Here is a 25,732-nt window from a genome sequence, read left to right as displayed (position 1 = left end):
AAAAGTAGTAGATTTTTTTTTTAATCATAGGAAACAACAATAAATGGTGCATAAATTAAATAGTATAATCTTAACTAAAAAACAACGGTTTACGACGGTGTGATGCTGAGTTGGAGAAGCAATGTCCTGAGTCATAGTAGATGAGGACCGACGGCGTGTGAAGTGAACCCGGTTAAGGTTTAAAATAGAAAGTGAGTATTATGGAAGTGAAAAAGTCGTGTGTGTCGGAGACCGAGTTTGAGAGAGTATGTAAAATAATATTGAAAAAAGCTTCTGACCTCAAATTAAATTGAGACAAGACAAATAACATGAGGGTTAACCTGAACTTTGTCTTATTCCATATTTTTTGACATTGGTTTTCTTTTAACCAAGTCAGAGCCATCCCATTACACTCATGACGGGACATTGGTTTTTTTTTTTTATCTTAGCTCATTGTCATATTGCTTCAATTTCTTAATAAAATATCAAAGATTAAGTTTCAATTTCTTAACAGAAAAGTCCAACCTAGTTTATATGTTATTTTATACGTCTTTTATCATTTTCAACAAAAATCCAATCAAAAATAAAAATTTGTAGAAAAAGAAAACAAGCATAATAACAATAGTTTGATAATAATTAAATTAAATTAAAACTTAAACTCAAGACTCTAAATTTATGAGTGGAAGGTTTATAGGAAAAAAGAAAGAAAGCTAATGAATAACCATTATTGCTTTGGCTTTGACAACATGTAGAAGCTTAACTTAAGTTTAACACTCCTTTGGACTTCAAATTTGGTCTATCTAACAAATGCATTACAAGATCCCCTTTCTTCGTAACTGAAGATCCAATGTTCTCGGTATTATTTACTGAATCATTGTCGCTATGAATCCTAACTTTTGCATAATTGAAATACATCACCAATTTTCTCTGATCTTGCATCCCATACTTCAATGGATAATTTCCCGACAGTGGCAAGATTATTACATCTGAACACCACTATAACCTCGGCTCAAATCATCCTGGTGCCCTTAGGATTGATGCCCCATGCAATCCAACCTTTTGGGGTTGGTGGGGATGCAACAAATGCAGTAGAGATAGTGGAATTATCTCTATTGTAGGTGAAGTGAAGTGTTGCATTGAGCTCGAGCTCTTTGCAGCCGGGGTAGCCTTTAATCTTAGGTGAGTATCCCACACCAGATGAATCAATGGAGATGAAGTAGGGTTTAAGCTTAACAACAGTATTGCGATCAAAATATGAAGTTTTTTGGAAGTCATTGATGATGTGTTGGTTTGATCGAGGAAGCCAACACATCGTCAATGGCTTCCAAAAAACTCTATCTTATGATCGCATTGCTGCTGCTGTTCTTAAACCCTACTTCTTCTCCACCTAATTCATCTGGTGTGGGATGTTTAGCTAAGGTTAAAGGCTACCCCGGCTGCAAAGAGCTCAAGCTCAATGCAACAACTCACTACACCTACAACAGAGAGAACCCCTATATCTCTATTCTGTTTGTTGCATCCTTACCAACCCCAAAAAGTTGGGTTGCGTGGTGAATCAATCCTAAGGGCTCCGGGATGATTGGAGCTGAGGTTATAATGGTGTTCAGAAGTAACAACAATATAACAGTGAACACTTTCATGCTTCAATCTTACAATCTTATCATCGAAAGGAAATTACTATGTGACGCAAGAGCAGAGAAGATTGATGATGTTTTTGATTTTATGCAAAATTTAGGATTCCCGACATCGATTCAGTAAATCATACCTGGAATATTGGATCTTCGGTTACGGAGCAAGGAGATCTGGTGATGCATTTGTTCGATAGACCAGATTTGAAGTTCAAAGGAATACTGAACTTAACCAAACATACTACATGTGCTGTCAGAGCGAGAGCGATAATGGTGGTTAGTCATAAGCTTTCTTTCTTTTTCTATAGAATATGTGTTCTTAAAATATGATTGTTGTGTTTTAGTTTTAATTTAATTATTATTTGTCATTATGTTGGTTTTCTTTTTCTACACATTTTCATGTTGGATTGGATGTTTTTTTTTTTAGTATGACGACAAACATATAAAATAACACGTAAACTGAGAATGAATTATTTCAGAAGTTTGTCCAAGGCTTGGTCTCACCCCTTCTAGTACATTTTTTGGTGCGTTTTCATCTCATCAAATTATGGTTCATCAAAACCTTAATCTCTTGATCTGCTTCCAAATCTTGTCTACCCTTTTCTTTTTGAAAATGACAAAAGAGGGAGAAATGAATTTAATTAGATTGGCTGTATAAACTAGAAAGAATTGTTGATGTTATCGTTCTTTCTTGTTTATTGTTATAAATTTCTGTGATTGATGTCTTTTTAAGTAATAGGTAACTAAGTTTTTATTTTATGGAACCATGCAATATGTAATGAACAATCATGATGTACTACATCTTTTGAATGAATGATATTTTGGTTCAAATAAATAACTATCGTATTGTTTATGCTAAAGCTTTATCTTTCCGAAAGAATAACTAAACTGAACATTTGAATGAAAGGGAGAACTTGAATTTGACAATTAGACAATAAGCTAATTGAGCACCACAAATTTAATTTTTCTATTGTATTTCTTGAGCCGTGTGGCATAGAGACCAGATCACTGGAACTATTCAGCTGCAATGTCATCCTCCATTCTATATTTTTCTCAGTTTATGCATCAAACTTAAAAATTCAATTTTTAAAAAACCCTAACTTCATACTTTTTCAGATCCGAAAGTTGCTCTTTTTTCAGATCTATTGGTGACTTGATATTGTATAAAATGTCTGTTTTTTTAAAGTCCCAACATTTTATTTGCCTTTAAATCCGAAAAATCCCCCAATATTGGCATAGGTTAATGTTTTCTGTTGTTTAGATTCATGGGTTATATGTGCTTTTTTTTATGTGCCTAGATAGAGCTATTACTCTGTTCTTTTTTCCGCAGAGTCAACAGAACAGCTGTGATTAATTGTAAGCTATTTCACTTGTAGAATACTACTGGGATAAAGCCTGAATATGTTATGAAATCTCTTATGAACTATGGAGCAACAATGTGATGTCATGTGCCTGGTACACTTGTTTGTGTCTTTTGCTTTGTAATTTGTGGTATCATTTCTTCTCTAATTGCATCATCAATCACTTATATTTTTTCCCGATACAAGAATGACAATTGAATGGTTATAGAGGTAGGGCATGTAGTATTTTTTTTCATGGGTAATTCAATTTGCTGCCACATACAAGTTTTACAACGTCACCCTCTGCTTTGATTAATTATTGATTGGCCAGTTATGTTCATATGGAGTGGCTATTAGCGCAGTCCTTGTTTTTTTCATATGTAACTTTGACGAATTTTTAAAGATGTTGTGATATTGTTAATCGATGAATTGGTTTGGGTACTATTCAATCATAAGTGTAGTGGTGAACATTAATAAACTACAAGAAAACATATGGAATTGTCTACTCTGTGTTTTTCAAATTTAATGGAGGATGTCTGATTGTCTGCATTATTTTCATGCACATTTTCCTATTTGTCTTGCTTCATAGCTTCTTTTTCAGGTTGGCTTGGTTGCAGTTTGATCAAAGTTACACAAAGGTTGGTGATTTTTGATGATTTGGCATGTATATATTTTGTGTTCTGATTGCATAAAGTAATGGTAAATAGCAGGAATGAATGGAGAAGAAAAGAAGCTACATTGTGTCAATTGCCATGTTCACTTATCATTCTCCACTATCAATGTACCTTTAAGTGTTAAAGTTTTACTATTGTCACTACTAATTGCTGATTTTATCACCAATTTATTTCTTTGAAGGTCATACATCTAGAGACATTCAAAACCAATACTTCTAAAATTAGACTACCGCCACCACTTAGTTCATTATAAAGTATACCACATGTGATAAACTTCGAAGCAATTCCTATACCTATAAAAATATGTCCAAGCTTCTTTGGATGTTATTGTCTACCAGATTGATGCATGGTTTATATTGTCTTAGCATGATAGAAAGTTTCATTCACTGATACAATACCCACTCATCTATGATAATATTCACTACTACAATTTTAGCTTTTAATAGCACAATTTTAATAGCGTTTTCGGATAAATGCTATTAAAAATGCAATCCATAGACCAGTTATAGCGCTTTTTCTCGAACGCTAAGATAAACTAGTTATAATTTGGATACGATAGCACTTTTCTAAAAACGCTATTATATTGATTCACAGAGATAGCGCTCATCATGAAACGCTATTGTTGGAGGGGGGTATAGATAGCGTTTTATACAAACGCTATGTTTGGCTTTATGAAAATTTAATAAAAAAAAGGCGGAGAGTTTTCATTTACACGCACATCTGAAAACTTCTCCATCGTTTCAGATCTGAAAACTTCATCCCCTCCAAAACCCCAAAACATCTCCATCGTTCCATCTCCTTCTCCATCACCATCACCGAGCCATCAAAACCCCAAAACCCTTCTCCTCACCGATCTCCTTCATCAATCACTCACTCACTCAATCGATTTTTCTTTGCTCTCTCACCACTTTCGGTGCCGATTCTTACTCCAACTCTCTATCGATACCATCCCCACCCACTGCAGAACTCGTGAAATCCCTCCCATCACTGGTCAGAACCTGTTGTGTCTCCGCCTCTCCACCTTCGGTTGATCCTAAATCGATCTCGGTCGAGGTATAACTGTGTTCTTTCCTCATTGGTTCATAATAGGAGGTTATGTGAAAGCTTCTAAATTCATTATTTTTGTCGTTGATAGCACAAAAACATCTTCTAATTTGGTGGTTTATTTATTTATTTATTGTTCTTATTGCATTCTTACGATGATTTTTGTGAGATAGCTAGTTGGATCTTGAACTGATTTTGGTTGAATTCTTATGATGGTTATTATTGTTGTTATTACATTCTTTTGCTGTTATGAATTATAAAAAAGGGATTTTAAGGCTTGATAATTTAGAGATTTTTATAAAGAAACAAAAGTTGTTTTGGGTTTGTTTACAAGAATGAAGATCATTTTTTTATTTTTTAAAGAAAAACCAGTTATCAAAACTGATTTTCTAGAGAAGCTACTAAAAATAACTTCTCATTTGAAGTAGTATTTAAATGTTTTTTAGATTCTAATTTTTTCGAAAATTTGCAACAAACAGATTAAAACTTCTAAAGTGATTATTTTGTTCAACAAAAAAATGATTTTTTTCATTAATAAAACTTTAAGAGGCTCTCTATAAAACTTCTAAAAGTGATGGTTTAGTGATTGTGACTTGTGATTGATTTCATCCGGTGTTATTCTTGTAATCATTTGTTAAATTCACATTTGTGTTATTGTTGGTGACAACTTGATATTTCCTACAGCATTAACAAAGGGCCAAAAGACTACGGCTTTTCTTCGAGTTTTGAAGTATTCTACGGGAGGAGTTCTTGAAGTAATTTTCCACCCCTTTATTCTCTTGAAGTAATTTTCCACCCCTACTTATATAGTCTTTAGAAATAGAAATATTGTATAAGTTTTTTTTTTTTAGGAATACCTTTTATTTTTTTACCAATTTGTACATTTAACTTTCTCATCTAGAAGTGATTAAACATAAGATTTAATTTAATATAAGGGAATGACTATAAGCCTTTGACATAGTTGATTCATTAGAACTTAGAAGAGCTTTACTAGCTAATATTATTATATCCCTGATGTGTGGGAGATTCTTTCCAAGTGAAAAGAGATTGATTTATACTAAATATAAGAATCTGCTGTCTGCTTTAACGTGCATTTTGCAATTAAGAAAAGTGTCCATACTTAGATTGCGTAGTATGTATATCTTTTAATAACATACTACATGAAAAGTAGCATATATCTACGTAATGCATGATTAGAGTCCCAAATCTCAATCAATTATTGTGTTTGTTGTCACTTAACTTCTATAAAATTAATGTAATGTTCCTGTGATACATTTTATATTACACCTTTTATTGGAGGTGGGTTTTTAACCTTTTGGCCTCGTCCTGAAATTGTTGTTCCGTTGGCAACCTTAGTACTTTTGTTTTATGTTTCTATCACTCTAGGCATTGGAGTTTAAATTGTGTCCCTTGGATTTTTTCTGTGGCCTCTGCTATTGGATTTTCTTTCTCTCTTTTTGTTGCTTGTTATTGTTTCTTGGTTTTTTGGACAGAACAATGTATTTGGTTTTTATGCAATATTTGAATAGCTAGTTTCTTTGGTGTCCCAGGATTGCTAACAAGTGGAGATTAGAGAAGTGTGGAAACAACTATCAATTCTTCTATAATACAATAATGGTTAAGCCTACCATCCTTCCTTTTTCAGGTTTGTTAATATTTTTTATATTAATGTATGATACTTTGAAGTAGTTACACTAGTGACATGAGCTACCATAATATATTAGCCTCTTGTAACTATAGTTTGACATAATTATTTACATCTTGCTGATATGGGAATTTTGTGAGTTATATGTATCATGTCTTTGGTCAAAAGCATATGAGATGATCTTAATATTATTAAATTGAAATGATCTTATTTTGTTTCAGAAGCTGAGTTTGATTTGAACACGTGATGACATGTCCACAAGCTTTCCTTGATAGTTTACGAGAACAACTTATAATTTTTATACCAATTTATTTTGTTTTATTCGGGGTTTGTTACTTGCTCTATGTATTATGACATGTCCACAAACTTTCCTTGATAGTTTACGAGAACAACTTATAATTTTTATAAAAACAATTTGACTTTATTTTACCATTTATTAAAGAAATAACTTATACATAAGCATTTATATGATAAACAATTATGCATTTATCCTATAAGTACAACTTGAGGTTATGTTGAGAAGCTTTTTCATGTTTGACAAGCTTTAGAAATGATGGATTCTACAATTTGACAAGCTTTTTCATGCTAAGGCTGCTCCTTAAACACCTTTTGCTCTCTGTCATACGATCCCCAATTTTGCCTTAGTCAAAACAGTGAAGTTCAATGTAATAAATATGACTAATCAACAATGTCTTACAAACCACTTGTTCTTTGTATGGCATTTTAGTCTTTATTACCCTTTGTAACATGCCTCGGCCTACTAAAAGTAGTTCTGTTTTTTCCTCAGCTTGGTGTTTGAGTAAGGTACATCACATACTCCTACATCATCAATTATTGAGCTAGGATATTGATTATTATTTTCTTAATAGTGTTTCATTCATATACCTTGTGATGGATAGCTACAAGTAGATTTGAGTGGACAAGTTTGACGGTCAAGGACTTTGCAATTTTAAATTCATGGAAAATTGGAGAAAAAAGCTAAGGTTTTGGTAGTTACTTTAGGTTTGTCATCGGTCATATATAGTGCACGGACTTTGCATTTTTATGTAAGTGTACATTAGATATATTTTGTAATTAAGTTTCTTATCAACACATTATTGTTTATTTTTATTAATGAATGACTAGTGTTTCTTAAAAGTATATATATGTATTTCCATTATTTCTATTAATGGAAAAGTATATCTTAATATATTGCTTTTAGTTGTGGATGTAATTTTTTTAAAATAAAAATAGGACTTTTATTAGCGCTTTTCTGAAAGCGCTATTAAGGGGGGATAGTTAAGATAGCGCTTTTTCGAAAAACGCTAAGAAACATCTGTATAAATATAGCACAAAAATAAGGCTTTATTAGCGCTTTTCTGAAAGCGCTATTGAAACATTGTTAATTAATAGCGTTTTAAAAGCGCTATTATAGGGCTATGACCTTTAATAGCGGGGGCTTTCTTAGCGCTTGTAAAGCGCTATTAAACGCTAATATGAACGCTATTAAAGGGGGTATTTTGTAGTAGTGATTCTTTGTTATTCAAGTATTGATCTCCTTCTGGTGCTGGTTTGAATGTTTCAAGAGTATACTGCACAATTCGTTGACAAAAGGCTACAAGAAAATATGTGATTTGCTACAACCATCTTTGTAGCTACTCCGTAGCTAATTTCTGGTAAACCAATTTAGCTAGAGTTATGCTAAGGAAAAACTATTGAATCAGCTGTAGCATGGATTGAAAGACAAATTTTCTAGGGAATTAATTCCTACTAAATCCGTAGCTAGTAAAACTAAAATCCTAGCTAATATTTAGTTGGTCCGCAGCAAAAAAGCATTCAAAATGATTTTTCTGTAGCAACATAACTATGACTTCTCAAAGCAATTTCGCAACAAATCTACAACAATAAAACTGAGGACATTTCATTGCAATTTCGCAGCAAATCTATAGCAAAACAAATACATAAACTTGAAACTATGGATCACCTTTTACAGCTACTTCAAATTAATTTCAGCAAACATGTTTTAGTAAAGTGAGAGAGATAGAGGTTTCAGTAAAACTATTATCAATGCTCTAATACATAGTAACTTCGAGAAGACATTGCCATTAGCTTCTCCCATGCAGAGCACTTTCTTCAGCCAAAATTTGACCATAGCATCAGTCCCATTGACCTTAGTCTCAAGATATTTTTCGTTGAAAACAAGACTAGGGAACTTCCCTGAAAATTCATGCAGAATATCCAAATCAGCCTAAGCAATAATTGAAATTGAAATAGAACATGTTACAGCAACTCCTTAAAAGAGTTTACTCCTTGAAATAGAACATGTTACACCTAATTATTATAACACACACACACGCATATATGATGTCAATATAACTTTAGTTAATTACGTCCATCTTATCAGAGTTTACTAAGTCACATTTCCTTCCTCTGCTACACAAGCTTCACACACCAAATTTGTTTTTGCATACACGTACTTTAGGTGACCCCAAACCAAACTCCAGCCTGACCCTTTATTTATGATCTGCACTTCTGCAATTAAAGAAGAACTGAAATTAGTCATGGTGAAATCAATTTATGATTTGCAATTCATCACTGGTGGATGAGCACATTGGCTTTGTGGCTGGTAGCTTTGCAGGTATCATCAATGTCGTCCCATAGACATTGTTTTCGTCTGTTCAATGGTCTTATACCATATTATAGTGATAAAATTCCTTGTCTATTCTTGCAATATTTGAGTTTGATTCCACAAAGTGAATTGTTTTCATTTACTCATTAAATGTATGTTTTTGCCTCAGAACATCACTTAAATATGTCTCAAAAGATGCACTACATAGCACTTATAAAAACAAACCAAATGGTACAAGGAAGATTGAAAACCAACTAATGGCTCCCACAAAACATATCATTATCAAATCCCATCCCAAACTCAATTGATAAAAACTAGCAAAACAGAACAACTCAATTAAAAACCAGTTTATGACAGTAAGAACAAATCTCTTTAAAACACAGCATTCCCTTATTAGCTTCTTGATTTCCAATAGAGAATCTTGCAGTCAATAAATCAAGTATAATTTAACGCAATATATCAGCACACTAGTAATCCAAGAATTGAGCCCTTGGTTGATGACTAACCATAAGCTCATTCAGATAAAAAAAAAGACATTGAAAACCCAGTGCCGATGTATATAGGTTCTACATCTAACAAATACTTGCCTGCTGTGTGGATGAAATTTTCTTTTGAGCATCATTGAGTTGGACCTCCACTGATTCTTCAACTTGTGATATAAGCTTTTTATGTGCTACTCCTACGATACATAGGACATATTCAAAACTAGATCACAACCTAGATAATACTTGCCAATAATGCAAATGGTAATTTTGCTGCCCTTAACCAGAGATTATATGCAAGAAATTCTACCAAATACTAATCCCTTGTTGAGTTAAAGCTGAAGTGGTTGCTGATCAAAATATTACAAAGAAAACTGATAATGAATAGAAGTGATACAGAAGATGACATAAATGAATGTAAACTGTGTCATGGACTTTAGATATTTTACAGTATAAAACTTTATTTACACATAAAAAGAGGAAGGGAAAAAAGAAAAAAGAATCGCACTGCTCCCACTCTTGCTCCCTCCAGCCCACTCCGGCTGGCCCTCACAGTCTCACTTTATATCTTACATAAAGTAATATTACCATCTCTGATAGTCATAAACATATATAACATAAAACAGCTTAACGGGAACTCGGGGAGCAGAGAGTGATTTAGCCCCTGAAAAACCCAATTGATTCTTAGTTCATGCAAAGAACAATGTTTCATAACAGTCTAATGACTAACTGATTCTGTCCCACAACTTGTAGCACCACCAGATGAGACAACAATGACTTTAAACAACGGCTACCGAAGGACCGTCGGTATCCACCTAAAGTGTGCTTACATCCATAAACCACTTGAGCCACAGTAAACTACAGAGCTAACAAACACAAACTCCTGCAGGTCATTTAAGTTTCGTCTTAACTTCTATTTTGAAGATATATCTAAAAGACATTATTTTGAAGATCTGTTTCATTAATCTAATTTACATACAAGTCTTTTTCAATCTGGGAATGAACATCCTGCAGCTGGAAATGTATGTCTTCAGCAACAGACTTCAAAATTTCTGAGGATTTCTGACTAGTAATCAAATTCAGTTTGTTCTTAAGTTTGGCCAATTCCAAGGCGAACAGTTCAACAACCCTAACAATCGGCAAAAATCATACAATTAAAAGATTGCTTAAACATGAGGATAGTATTTTGTACTTTTTCTTACACATCATTAAGTTCATCGTAGAAAAAGAGAAAACACCTGACAAATCCATCTTGAGTCTGTTCAGAGGCTTCGTCCATCGAATCACTTTCTCCTATCTCTGATCATTTGTATAATTAAATTAAAGTCACTACAAGAAAATATAAGATATGCTAGGATATCTATGCTATGGAATGTAATGGTAGCAAATATCAAAATAATCAGCTACATTTGACTGAAATTATTTAAATAATTTTATGTCAAAATCTTTTTTGTTAAAAAACAAAATAAATAAACACATTCTCACATAACACATTTTGTGATCCAAAGAAAATTCTCTCACCACCGTCGATCTCCACCAAAGCACCACTGGAGCGCCGATCTCCACCGTAGGACCACTGTAGCTCTGATATCCACCGCAGCACCACCATAGCGTCGATCTCCACCACCTCTCTAATCTACCTCTGGGAGTTCTGTTGATCTACAATGTCATTGCCGAAGAGTTTATCGATCTGTGTTTTCCTTTCATTTCTGATTCACGCAATTTGATTTCTTCCAATACAATCAATTTTCGGATCTGTGTTTATTTGGTAAGAACCCTAATTTTTGTACTTTCACCTTAATTTAATTCACCTATAAACTAGCTTGTTGTCAAATTGATTTGAATTATGATCAATTTCTTTGAATTGCAATGAAAGTGTGTTTGTGTAAGTGAAATATTCAATGAAATCTGTAAATTACCACTTTTGTTTTTAGTTCAATTCATTCCTCTGCAACATAGAAACTTGTCTTGGTGTTATTCAATGTTGAAATTCTGTTGTAGGATGTGTGAGTTGTTGTTATGCTGCATCAAACTTGTTAGGGTCTGTTTAGATAAACAGCTTATTTGGAGCTTATAGCACAAGTACTTTTTCGTGATAAGCACTTTTTGTGATAAGCACTTTTCTATAAGGTTACATAAGCTAGTTCTACTGCAAATGATAAATAAAGTTGAATAGTTTTTGTATATGCTATAAGATATTTTCATAAGTTATCTAAGAGAACTTATTAAAATAAGATGAAAAAAGCTTATGAGAAATGGTTGAGGATGGTTTAGTTGTTTGTTTGCTCTATTCTTTCTAAAATCATTGTGGTCCCTTCTTTGAGAAAGTGGCTCTTTTTGGTTTGTATTGACATTCAATTAGTACTCCATAATATTTGTATGCATTTCTTGGAAATACTTGCACTGATTTAGTTCCGCTTGGTTCTAAATGAGAAGTTGATTGCTAATTTTGTAGAAGTCCTTAACTGCTGCAGCTTATAGCTAGGATATATGATGATGATTAAGGGTGTTGCACCTTCTTTCATGACACTTGCCAGCAATTACTCTTCCAGGAAATTAATATTTCTATGATAGAGTGAAATGATTTCAACAGTTTAAATAACATGGCATAAAATAACCAAGTGATGGCTTAGGTGTAGATGTAAGTGTATAACTTATGAGTGAATTATTTTCTTAATCATTCATTTAACCAATTAGCTAACTTGACAGATCGTGTTATTTTTAAGTTTTAACAAATTCAGAATCTCATTGACAAGGTTGGAGCAATTATTTTTTGGAGATGAACCATAAGCAGCCATAGGAACCACTCAACAACAGAAACCAGTGAAAGGTAACACGCGTCTCTATTTAATCATATTAACAGTTACCACAAATTATTCTTTACTGTACCTAAAAATAAAACAAATTTTTATTGGCTATCCTTTTTACTTGCTTTACCCTGTTGTGAATTGTCCTTGATAATTTATCTCTTAAAGTGCTTTTATGGTATCAGTCGTTTCATTTTCTTTGCTTTTTATGAAAGAGAATAATCACAGACTAGTGCTACTGCTAATATTTTAATGAGTTAAGATGGCTGAGTTCCCCTTTGATTTTCCTTCAGGCATGCAGGTTGGCTTCCATGGAATGAGAACGTGTATCCGAAATGTACCCATATAGGTTTTGGTCTTGTTCTTGGGAAAGACGGAAAACGATTTAGGAGTCAGAGCAGTGATATTGTTCGTTTAGTTGATTTGCTTGATGAAGCTAAAAGGCACTGTAAAACTGCCCTTCTTGAACGTGGTAATGTACAAATTGGAAAAGAGTAACATTCCATATTCTATATTCTTCTAGATACGACTAATGATTAGTCTGCGGAGGAGATTGAGAAAACATCAGAGGCAATTGGTTACGGGGCTGTTAAGTAAGCTTCTTTAACTTTAAGCCTTTTTCATTCTCCTGCTTTAAAGCAAAGTCTACATCCTGTGATGGAAGTCTTTACAATCATGTATGTCACTTGCAATTTCTAAATGACTCGTCGGCTTAAAGTCCCTTATGTTCGTTCTTTTAATTTGATCTGTGTTTACAGGTATGCTGACTTTACATGTATGTCATGTGATGTAACTTGTTATAGTTCTCATGCACCATGTTATTTATCTTACTTTTTTCTTTACCTCACTATTTTGTGATTTATTTTCTAGCATATTACATTTTTTCTACTGCATAATTGCATTTTGCCTTGTTTTGTTTTATAGTTCTGTTTCTGCACATTTTGGATTTTGTTTCATAGTTCTATTTGTGCTACTATTGATTTGTTTCATGTATAATCTTAATTTTTGTTATAATAGGTAGAATCTCATGTATAAGCTCAATTCTTGAATGAGTCAATTCATTAAATAATACTATGTGCTCAACTCTCACGTATAAGCTCAATCCATTAATTGATTGACAGTGCTTTAAATTTAGGTTGTTTCTCACATTCGAAGGGTGTCATATTTTAGCTCCTTCAAAAATATTTATATAGCATTTAATCATACTATTATTATTTCCTAAAAAAATTTGCAAAAAACATCGGGTGAAAACCTCATAATTTCTAGAATTTAGTGTCAGTTAAATGTTAGTTGTCGATTAGCGAGTAACCACTGTTGGTATAATTTAAAAAATTGCAAATTTGATTTAAATACACTGGCCACATCTGACTCTAGAGGTGGCATTTGATAAATAGGTTATGATTCTAATGTAATTTTTGTGCAGGATGATGATGGTGATAATGCTTTCCATATAGCAGCTGAAACAACAAAAATGATACGTGAAAATCTGGACCGGCTTATTGTGATACTATTGAATCCTGATGCTGATACTAATGTCAGAAACCACATGTAAGTCACAAGCTCACAACTCAAGACAACATCCATAGATATAAAATCACATCCTTGATATCCACGACATCCTGCAGCGATACGAACACGCACTTGTTGAAACATCCATCCGGCTTCAAGCTTGCATATCAAGCTGCTTATCTGAAATAAATAAGGATTGGGATGAGACATAATGTCTCAGTGAGTTCCCCTAAATCCTAGGCTATAGGTAACCTTGGGGAAACCTACGGTCACAACGTGTCTACAATACAACCTGACGGTTGATTATACGTGTGTGGTCATGTTTTCCAAGACGGTTGTGCATGCTAGATCCGTCATAGGCTCATCTTACTTGTCATAGGTCTTTACTAACATCATACGTGTCATGGCGGTTAAAGGGAACCTAATACCGCTATGCCAAGAATCGCTAAGTGCATTCGAGGCCTACACATAACATATTCATGACACGGTCCTAAACCGGACAATTAGGGAAACCTAAGATCGTCACCGGTATACATTCATATCTTGCTCATGGCTAACATCATATCATATCATACATAGTCATATCACACATAATCATATGTAAGTTCATTCATTAATTATGTTAGCGTTGAACAAACATTCATTATCTTGATTCATTTTACGGAGAGCCCCAGGTGGAGTAACCCTGAGTACAATCCCATACATGACAGATGAAAACCTAGCTAAGGTACATCGGACTCCCTCAGTGTCGTGCGGGTCCCTTACGGCTTGAATCGTTCCCCTTGGAGAACCTCTCGTATGCCCCTGACGTGGATAACAAAAGACACGAACACCTACATCTTGATTACTCAGTGACATGCGGGTCCCTTATGGCTTGAACCGTTCCCATCATGAGAACCCCTTGTACTTAACATTCTTCATCATAATCGCTTTCCATAAATATCAGTCCTTCGATACATTTAACAGATAAAATTTCCATTAGCTGACGAGTGGAATATTATATTCTACCCCCCTTAAAAAATTTCGTCCTCGAAATTTAGAAATCACTTAACATTTACCAAGTTCAAAACATAACATCTTGATGTAATCCTCATATTATCGAAATTTATTCCCCCATAGTCTTGGCTTAACTTAAAACATCATGGTCATAACTTATCCTTGTCACATGTGGACTGACGATCTCAGATTCATATCTTAACTGCTTAGCATAAACCATTCATATAAGTAACCCATCATTAATTGGTACACTCAGGATTTTCCTTTTAACTGGGGTCCTACTGGAATCCATGTTTGCCCTGCAACGCTCATTTACATACAAGTCATCTTTTCATACATACCTTCCTTACTGTACATTGAGACACATGCCTCTTACTTACATTACTTATCTTAACGATTCTACAATTCTCGTATCTCTTTTCAGAGTCTTAAGACATCTTTCGATCTCATTACCATTATCATTGCACCCAAATTCATGAGCAACTCATATATCTTGTCGTGGAGAAGTGAAATTCAATACGCTGATACATATGAAATCTATCAACCAGTCTTGTAGTTCACATGCCCTTAAAATTTCCAACTTAAGTCACTTGCATTAGAATACTCTTAGCATAAACATGTGCGTCTCATACGACCTTTTGAAAAAAAACTTTGTTGTTCGCTTCAACATATCTTACTTTCCATAGCATTTGCCTATTTTCAAATGTCGCTTCTTGTTAAATAATAATGATACTTGTTCTAACATATTGGTTTAATAAATTTTCTAAACATTGGTATTCGGGTCCTTGGAACGAATAATTGCTTAACTTTTAAAAGAACATTACGAAATCATGTTTTTTAAAATAAACATCGTTCCAATATTCCTTACTACCCATTTCAACTTTAAAAGTTACAAAAATCGTAGCTTGGCATTTCGCCACAAGTATCATCATAACTTAACAAGTATGGCATAAGAGGGTATGTACTTCATCGTGCATAACTCATGATCTGTATCCCCTTTCATGACAAAATTTTGGGACTTCAAAAGTAACTTCTTTCCTATTCTTTCTTAACTTACATACATATCTTGGGGACTCATACTACTACATAACATAAATCGTATATGATCTTTGACCCTAATGACGATATCTCATTCCTTTGTCCCAAAGACAGTGGACTTTTAATCTTCAGAACATCATATTCGGGTACATTCAAGTGTTGTTACCTTCTCCCATATGGCACTTCTTCTTCGAATACCGGTTATCACACTTGATGATTCTATCATTACTTTAAGTCACTAGAAGAAATCTTTCGACTCTTACATGTATTTCTCTTACCATAGTACATACTCTTCATTTGTTGTGATTCCAGCCTTTCCTATCTCACATAAGTGAAAACACATCCATTATACCTTTTACCATATCCATCATTGACTTCACAAGTCTCCTTACTTACCTAACATTTCGAGAACTCCTTGCTTGTCCCATGATGCTTCTTACAAGGATTCTTACTGTCACATTCCATATTCCATGGTTCTGTTAGCAGCCTTACCAATTAACATCCATTGCAACACTCTGAGTCCCACCAGTTGGTTTTAACCAATACTCTAATCCATTGAGACGACTGAAAACTTTACATTCTTTTCCTATATGATCATCATTTTCTTGAACTCTTCTGAAGGCCTTTCATGTGGCAACTAATGCCGTAAGCTTGCACCTTTCATTTCCTTGTAAGATTGAATCTTACGATACACTTAACATATTACCTTATTACTTGGGGATAGACCTTGCATTCTAACTGGTTGGGTTTACCTCATAACACATATACTTATCATACTTAAACTTTTTTCCGAGCAATCTCGAATTTCCATAACAGCTTCATCGTATATTCATACATTCATTTCTTGAACATCCATCATTGCATCTTTGTATCCTCGCATAATATGTTTTGCGTAATCAGACTATTGCTTGCTCGTTAATTTCTTTCTTTAAGAAAACTTTACAAATTAGCATACCGGTTATTGGCGTTAACGATCCCACTTTATATAAAAACATAGTAAATCAGGGCCCTAGCCGTTACTCTAAAATCACGGAATGAGTTGACAACACAATTGTGCCATCAAATCTTAGTTCCAGTGAGTTTAGCCCACTATACATGAGTCATAACAGACCGGTACCTGTGAAAATTTCTTTTAAATTCAAGAACGCCATCTCCAATCACACATATGCTTGTATTTATTTTCAAAAATTGGCAAACTCGAAAATTCATCATTACAACAAGCCTTAGCAAGTCAATTAAGCAAAACATAGATTCGAGGGTTACTCATAACTTCATGAAATCTGAAAATCTTGTGACTTCACATAACTCTTTACCATTTTACTTTCCATCTCATAAGTCGGAACCTTAAAACTCTTGACCCAAATTCTTCTTTAGCTCTTGCCACGTTAACTTCTAATGTTACCTTGAACCGGATTGATTCCGTTAATAATTGCCCATGCATTTTCTTCTTTAGAAATCATAGGATGTAATGTGCATTCGATACTTGATGTTATAGAGAGTGTTTGTTGCATGAAAGATTGTGACAGTTTTCGGAAAAACTGAAAATTTTGCTCCAGGTTTGCTATCAGCGAAATCCTCTGGAGTAATTTTGCTAATGGCGAAATATTTCGCTATTGGCGAGTTTCTTCAGCTCAGCTTTTCCTGGATATACATTTTACCTAAAAATATTGTCCTTTAAATGATCTAATGCACACCATTCATCCAAAACATCATAACATAAACATATAGTATCATTCGTAGACATAATCATTCATTCCAATCATCTAAAAAAAAAAAATTTATAACATTTGCATGGCAAGCATTAACATCAATCGATACTTTGCATGGCATATTAGAAACTAATGTGTCATCCGTCATAACACTTCACATAAAACTTTCACATCGAACCTTAACTTCATCCGCTACAAGTGGTTTAACTTGTTTCTATACCGGCTCACTCAACATTCCAAACGTTAGAACCTTGTCCACTCTGAACATTCAGATCTTTGGCTTCATTCACATATCTCTATCCCTGAGAGCTTACTAATTTCATTAATATTAAACTATGTCGGAGCACTACATCATACTCATAATATACTTGTGCTCTCGGAGTAAACAAACCTTGACTGTCCAGTTCACCGGCCACCTTCTAGCACGATTAACTTTTACCTTCACTTACTCTGATTCAACTCCATCACATACTTCATTCCTCCTGGGTCCTATTCAGCTCTCAGGCATCTGTTCTAACCGTCGAATGTTAAATTGAGTTGATCAGGCTCATCTAACATCAACAATCAGAACATTTACCCGGAACCCAATGGTCCCACTACCTTAGTTGTAATTTAATGACCCATGACACAATCTGAATTGTCCTGCTCTGATACCAAATGTAACACCCATACTAAACGTACCTAGGAAGTTTAGCATGCGCGTTATCTTTAGTACTGGATACATAAAATTAACAACATAAAATGCATACGAATGAATAAGTATACAACAAATTGTGTTCGTACATAGAACAACATAAACATCTCGTCCATAGATATAAAATCATTCCTTGATATCCATGGCATCCTGCAGCGATACGAACACGCACTTGTTGAAACATCCATCCGGCTTCAAGCTTGCATATCAACCTGCTTATCTGAAACAAATAAGGATTGGGATGAGACATAATGTCTCAGTGAGTTCCCCTGAATCCTAGGCTATAGGTAACCTCGGGGAAACCTACGATCACCACGTGTCTACAATACAACCTGACGGTTGATTATACGTGTGTGGTCATGTTTTCCTAGATGGTCGTGCATATGCTAGATCCGTCATAGGCTCATCTTACTTGTCATAGGTCTTTACTAACATCATATGTGTCATGGCGGTTAAAGGGAACCTAATACCGCTATGTCAAGAATCGCTAAGTACATTTGAGGCCTACACATAACATATTCATCACACGGTCCTAAACCGGATGATTAGAGAAACCTAAGATCGTCATCGGTATACATTCATATCTTGCTCTAATGCTCGACTTGTTCATGGCTAACATCATATCATATCATACATAGTCATATCACACATAATCGTATATAAGTTCATTCATCCATTATGTTAGCGTTGAACAAACATTCATTATCTTGATTCATTTTACGGAGAGCCCCGGGTGGAGTAACCCCGAGTACAATCCCATACATGACCGATGAAAACCTAGCTAAGGTACATCGGACTCCCTCAGTGTCGTGTGGGTCCCTTACGGCTTGAATCGTTCCCCTTGGAGAACCTCTCGTATCCCCCTAACGTGGATAACAAGAGTCACGAACACCGACATCTTGATTACTCAGTGACATGCGGGTCCCTTATGGCTTGAACTGTTCCCATCATGAGAACCCCTTGTACTTAACATTCTTCATCATAACCGCTTTCCATAAATATCAGTCCTCCGATACATTTAACAGATAAAATTTCCATTAGCTGACGAGCAGGATATTACAACTGCCAGGACGAATGATTATATTAAGTTGGAACTGCCGTGGATTGGGCGGCTCAAGAGCAGTTCCTAATCTTCAATCCCTGGCCCGGGGGAACAAACCGGATATTTTATTTCTCTCTGAGACATTGTCGTCTAGTCATACCATGGAACATGTTAGAGTTATGCTTGGGTACGACTCTTGTTTGTCGAAGTGGAGGTCTGGCTGTGTTATGGAAGAATGATAGTAAGTGTAGAGTTTTAAATTACTCTAGGAATTTCATTAATTTAATCGTGGAGGATGAGGCTGTAGGAGAATGGAGACTTACTTGTTATTATGGGTATCCAGAACGTGCTCGTCGGAGGGAGGCGTGGGAGTTGCTTAGAGAATTATGGGATATGTCGTCTCTACCTCGGTGTATTGTAGGTGATTTCAATGACCTTCTCTCCCAAGCTGACAAACAAGGGATCCATCCACATCCTAATTGGCGTTGTAGTGGGTTTAGGGAAGCTGTTAACGATTGTGACTTGTCAGCTTGATGGTCACCCTTTTACTTGGATCAAGAGACAAGGTACCAGTAGAGTTATTGAAGAACGACTTGATAGAGCTATGGGGAATTCAGCGTGGCTTCATCTTTATCCTCGGGTTACATTGTCCAACTTGGTATCCTCTCCCTCTAATCATAATCCTTTGTTACTAGATTGTGCTCAAACTGTTAGAGAAAATTAGTGCTTCTCCTTCAAATTTGAAAACAGCTGGCTAAAGGAACCTGACATGGAGTAGGATGTGACCTAGGGGTGGAATGAGGGAGCGATGGTAGGAGTGCTGGACCAGGTTACGAACTATTCCAATAAATTACGACGGTGGGGTAAAAAGAAGCGTATAAACTTCCAAGAGGAAATTCAACAATTAATGTACAAGGATTCTTGAGGCAATTCGAAATACTCCTGACGGTATTAATTCGTCTCGCTTTCGGGATGAAAGTGATCGTCATGCCCAACTGCTCATTCAAGAGGAGGCATTTTGGAAACAAAGAGCTAAAATGCACTGGTTACGAGAAGGAGATATGAATACCAAATTTTTCAACATATCGGCGGTAGCTCGGAGTAAGGTTAAGAAGGTGACTAAGCTTCATAATGATCAAGGGGTTACAGTTACTACACAGACAGATCTATGTGAGTTGGCAAAAGGGTACTTTGATGTTTTATTTGCGCCTAAGGTGGGACTTCATGAACCAGTTCTTAAACTAGTTCCGGCATGTATTGCAATGGAGGATAATAATTACCTCACCACACCTATTACTAAGGAGGAACTCAGGAAGGCTTTGTTTCAAATGAATCCAGATAAATCACCTGGCCCTGATGGCTTCAACCCGACATTTTTTTAGAACTTTTGGCACTTATGCGGGGATGATATTTTTGAGGCAGCTAAGTAATGGTTGGAGAGGGGGTTCTTTCCCACATTATTGAATGAGACAAATATTTGTCTTATCCCTAAGTGCGATAATCAGGAGTCCATGAAAGATTAACGACCTATTTCTTTATGTTATGTTTTATATAATATGGTGTCAAAGTTCCTTACTAACAGATTGCAAAGTTGTTTGGATAAATGTGTTTCTATGGAGCAATCAACTTTTATTCAAGGTAGGTCAATCCTAGATAATTCCCTCATTGCAACCAAGATTATTCATTCGATGATGAGAAAGACAAAGGGGGTGGAGGGGTGAGCTTTCCCTTAAAATTGATATCAGTAAGGCTTATGATAGGGTGGATTGGAGTTTCCTTCGTGGTGTTCTATCAAGAATGGGTTTTAATGAGAAGTGGATGACTTGGATGATGATGTGTGTCAGTTCAGTACCTTACTCTGTTTTGATGAATTTTGATAGAGTAGGTCCTATTATTCTTGGACGGGGTCTTCGACAAGGTGATCCTTTGTCACCCTACTTATTTATTTTGGTGGCGGAGGGTTTATCGGCTCTTTTTCATCAGGCGGTTGGCAGAGGGGATATGCATGGTATTAATGTCTGTCGCGGTGCACCTGTGGTTTCACACCTTCTTTTTGCAGTTGACAGCTTCCTTTTCTGTAGGGCAACTGTTACTGAGGTTAATAAGCTAATGCAAATTCTACGGACTTATGCTAATGCCTCCAGTCAAGAAATTAATTTAGCTAAGGCTGAGGTGTTCTTTAGCTGCAATATGAGTCGGGCTACTCAAGAGGATTTATCACGCATCCTTGGTGTCCAGTTAGTTTCGGGAACCGGTAAGTATTTGGGTCTCCCTTCAATGATTGGTAAGAGTAAAACGGCTACTTTCTCTTTCATCAAAGACCGTATTTGGAAGAAGATTAACTCATGGAAAGGGCGTGCGCTATCAAAGGCTGGTAAGGAAATTATGATCAAGTCCGTTTTACAATCTATTCCCTCCTACATTATGAGTATCTATGTGCTTCCCAAGACGGTGGTTAATGATATTGAGAAGATGTTGAATTCCTTTTGGTGGGGAGGAGGTGGTGGAACTGGTGGTATTAAGTGGTTGGCGTAGGATATGCTTGCTTGCCCGAAGACAGCAGGGGGCATGGGTTTCCGTAATTTTGGGGCATTCAATTTGGCTATGGTTGCGAAGCAAGGTTGGAACTTTCTGACAAATTCGACATCATTGGTTTCTCAAATATTCAAAGTGCGGTACTTTCCCAGAACATCTTTTCTTGATGCTAAACTTGGCTTTAATCCTAGTTTTGCTTGGCGGAGTATTTGGATGTCGCGTCAGGTTCTTTTACGTGGTTGTAGGTGGAGAATAGGTGATGGGTCTCAAATCTGCGTTGTGCAGGACCCTTGGCTTCGAAGTGAACAAGGAGGTTGGCTAGCTTCTCCGCAAAACCAAGGTGTGTATCATTTATATTTGGCTGATTTGATGATTGAAGGGAGTAAGGAGTGGGATGTTGAGAAGGTCTTTGATTTGATGTCTGCTGAAGGTGCAAATTCTATTTTGAAGACACCGTTGTTTCCCTTAGTCCAAGATGATCAAGTGATATGGCAGGAGGAGCGGAATGGAGTTTACTCCGTTAGAACGGGGTATCGTATTGCTGCTCGAGATATTGTTCCAACATCTCCATACCAAGTTCAAGGTGATTGGAACAATTTGTGGAAAGTGCGTTCCCCTTCCAAGGTACACAATTTGTTATGGCGGATTTGTCGTGGTTGTGTCCCTACGCATGTGAAGTTGGTCCAACGTCAGGTACCGTGTACAAATTTCTGTCCCTGGTGTGGCATGGAAGATGAAACGGACTGGCATGCTTTAATTGGGTGTACTAATACCAAAGGAAAGTTGGTCTTCTGCTGGAATTTCAGAGTTGCTGCTGTCTAGGCAGCATCATTTTAATACTTTGCAGGATTTAATGTTTGAAATTTGCAGTCGTGAGAGTGCAGAAGCAGCAGGCCGGGTTGCGGTACTGTTATGGCATATTTGGTCAGCCAGAAATGATGTTATGTGGAATAATACTCGTGAAACTTCACTTGCAATTGGTAGACTGGCGTTGAATGAATGGAAGCAATGGAATCAAGTGCAGACTGTGCGGGAGTCGAGCAATCGTACAACTATGCCTCTGTAATCTAACAATAGTTGGGAACCGCCTGGTTACGGATGGCTGAAATGTAACGTCGACACGGCAGTACACCATGCTGGAGGTACTTATTCCAGAGGGTGTTGTTTCCGAAATTTTGAGGGGCGGTTTTTTCATGCTCAGTTTGCATGGAAGGATGCGAATTTAACGGTTCTCGAAGGGGAAGCTTGGGCTCTGCAGCATGCTATTCAGGTACCCATTGACAAAGGTTGGCATAGAGTAATTTTTGAATCGGATTCAAATACGCTTGTGGATTGTATCTCTTCCCCAACACGTGGCAGATCCGAGTTTCATGCATTAGTTTCTCTTATTAATTCTATTTTAGTTTTACATTCCAACTTTGAGGTAAAGTTTGTTAGGCGACAAGCGAACATGGTTGCTCACACCCTTGCTAGGGAGGCCTGTTCTTGGGCTAGTCACCGTATTTTTGAGATTTGTCCTTCTTGTATTGACTCTATTTTAAATAACGATATGCATTAAGTTTACTTTGATCAAAATAAAAAAAAAAATACCTAGTATCTTTTGTTTTAATTTTCGAAACATTGAATCATAAATTATTTTATAATCACTTTACTTTATACAATGAATCTAAATATCATGTATATTTCGTTTTCATTTGTTAATTATTGAATAATAATTTTTTTTTGCGATTAGATTACTTTATACAAAACATCCAAATACCGTGTATCTTTTATTTTAATTTGTGAAATATTTTATCATAATTATTTTATGTACGATTGACTTACTATATACCGAGAATTTAAATACGTTGCATCTATCATTTCAGTAGTGAAATATTAAATTATAAATTCTTTTACAATTCACTATAAGATTCCATAGCTTGTACAAGGTTGCTGCAATTCGATCATTTGAATGAACGATTGAAACCCAACCCTCATAAGGTACGTAATTTCTACGAATAAACCAATCATGCATATGTAGTCATTCATGATCGTTTGAAGGTGAAATTCAAACCTTAAATTTTGTATTTTATTATTTTGAATAAAATCAGGATACTAACATGTGTTTGGTTGAGCCATAGGTTACTGGCGCATTGAGTTTAGATCACCAATGTGTAATTTTTACCAAAAGCATGGTGCCCTATTGTAATTTCGTTAAATTTATCGTCAATTCAAGCGTTGTTTAAATCTGTGTGAAAAGTCCTTCTTTCATTAGATTACATTACTTATAGCTCTTGTTATCTTTTGTTGAAGTGAAGGATGGAGCGTAATAGAAATAGAAAAGAAGAACGGAGGACACTCAGTGATTTTCCTGACTCTATTTTACTGGAGATAATGAAGTTTATGGACACAAAAGATGCTGTTCAAACTTGTATATTGTCTACTAGATGGAAGGACCTTTGGCGATGTCTCCCTAGTCTTGCAACAAATTTCTCTGACTTTTCCCAGAACCTTCCTCAATTTAGCCAGTTTGTGTCTTCAGTTCTATCTCATCGTGACAACTCAATTGATTTGCCTGATATTGATTTAAGGCACGCTGGTGGCATTCAACCTGAACTCTTAGACAGGGTTATGGCATATGCTGTGTCACACAATGTTAAGACGTTAGCAGTTGATATTGATTTAATTCATTTCAACTTTTGCGACGATCACACTTTGAACCCTTGCATATTTTCATGCCCATCATTAACATATCTTAAAATTTGCATTTTGTCTGTCCCTCGGATGATAGAACTTCCAAGTTCCCTACATTTTATGGCATTGAAAAGCTTGCATCTTGAACATGTCACTTTTGTTGCAAATGAAGACGGTGTTGCTGATCCATTTTCGAATTGTCACATGTTGACCACTTTGGTCCTTGGCTGGTGTACACTAACCCACAATACAAAATTCCTCTGCATATCTAATTCTAAGCTTTCTAGTTTGACCATAGGCACAATTCTAGGAGCTCCCAAAGTTGTGCTTTCTACTCCGAACCTTAGTTCTCTTACTCTCTTTCGTGGACTCATCGACCAAGTCTCTACGTGCAATCTTTCTTTACTTGATCAAGTAAACATTGATGTTCAAGATATTGGACATCTCTATTCAAACTTAATTAATTGGTTACATGGGCTTGCTGATTATGTTAAGATATTGGCTCTCTCTTCAACTACCCTAAAGGTAAGCTCTTTTGCATTTCCTCTCTTTTTTTTTCTTTTCTTTTCATATTGCGCAAAATTGTTTCTAATTTTTTGCCAATGCTAAATCTATTTGTTCAAGTAACTTTTTAAAATATGTCTAATATAATGTTTGTGCAGGTTCTACTTCTGCAAACTTCTGATTCTATCATAAGTCATCTTCCTTCCTTTGCTAGATTGAATTCATTGAAATTGAATGTGAATATGTCAAATACATCATATGAAAAGGAGAAATTTAGAAGGCTAGTGAACTGCTTTCTTAAAAAATCTTCACTTGCCGAACAGGGAGTGTTTACAAATTATGAAATATAGGCATGACTCTTCAGGTATATACTCTTCGGGGTAACTGTTTATAACTCATAATTTATATATTTTAAATTAGTTTCACATTTGTCAATGATAGTTTTCAAAATAGAGCAAATGTATTTTAACAGTGAAACGAAGTGCAAAACAAATAAATCAGTTTACCTTTTTAACGTCTTAAATATCCTTAATGTTTGCCTTACGCCAAGAGTAGCAAAAACCCAATTTTCTATATTATCTTAGACGTGGAGATTTTTTGGGTGGGAATAAGTTGATCTTAAAATGAGAAGTGTCTGATTAAAAGTAATAACAAATTAACAATAATTGTTCAAATTCGGAGAATATAGATAACTAAAATCTTCTATTTACTATTGATTGTAGGCTACATTGATGATCATAACATAAGAGGAACGGAAATGAAGGAAAGGAAGTTGCCAAAGACCTTGCTTACCACCAAAGCATGGGAAATAGGCGTGCTAAATGG

At 35.5% G+C, this 25,732-nt stretch overlaps 1 protein-coding gene and 1 long non-coding RNA gene across 6 annotated transcripts; both read left to right on the top strand.

Moving 5' to 3' along the window:
- The first annotated feature begins 2,378 nt into the window (after positions 1-2,378).
- On the top strand, positions 2,379-7,450 carry LOC146916169 (uncharacterized). 5 transcript variants are annotated; one of them, XR_015014916.1, is made up of 4 exons: positions 2,379-3,062; positions 3,549-3,585; positions 5,350-5,449; positions 6,216-7,450. It is a non-coding gene; the product is annotated as an uncharacterized LOC146916169 (long non-coding RNA). The 5 variants fall into 5 exon arrangements; XR_015014913.1 differs by having other exon boundaries at positions 2,385-3,585; XR_015014914.1 differs by lacking the exons at positions 2,379-3,062; positions 3,549-3,585 and adding an exon at positions 4,041-4,674.
- A 16,273-nt stretch (positions 7,451-23,723) lies between these two features.
- On the top strand, positions 23,724-25,420 carry LOC146916168 (F-box/FBD/LRR-repeat protein At1g78750-like). Its single transcript, XM_085716892.1, has 2 exons — positions 23,724-24,928; positions 25,066-25,420. The coding sequence occupies exons 1-2, from the start codon at positions 24,029-24,031 to the stop codon at positions 25,255-25,257; spliced, it is 1,092 nt and encodes a 363-aa protein (XP_085573018.1). The 5' UTR covers positions 23,724-24,028; the 3' UTR covers positions 25,258-25,420.
- Positions 25,421-25,732: the final 312 nt, after the last annotated feature.

This window comes from Medicago sativa, chromosome 6 (genome assembly GCF_051527215.1).
Source record: "Medicago sativa cultivar Bolivia chromosome 6, Bolivia_mono, whole genome shotgun sequence".
Classification (NCBI taxonomy): domain Eukaryota; kingdom Viridiplantae; phylum Streptophyta; class Magnoliopsida; order Fabales; family Fabaceae; genus Medicago; species Medicago sativa.
This window is presented reverse-complemented; position numbering and strand designations above follow the sequence as displayed.

What these genes read in the sequence shown, in the direction of transcription:
- LOC146916168 (XM_085716892.1), top strand. Translation starts at nt 24,029, where the DNA reads ATGGAGCGTAATAGAAATAGAAAAGAAGAACGGAGGACACTCAGTGAT. An exon ending in TCTCTTCAACTACCCTAAAG is followed by an intron (nt 24,929 to 25,065) that starts GTAAGCTCTTTT and finishes ATGTTTGTGCAG; the next exon opens with GTTCTACTTCTGCAAACTTC.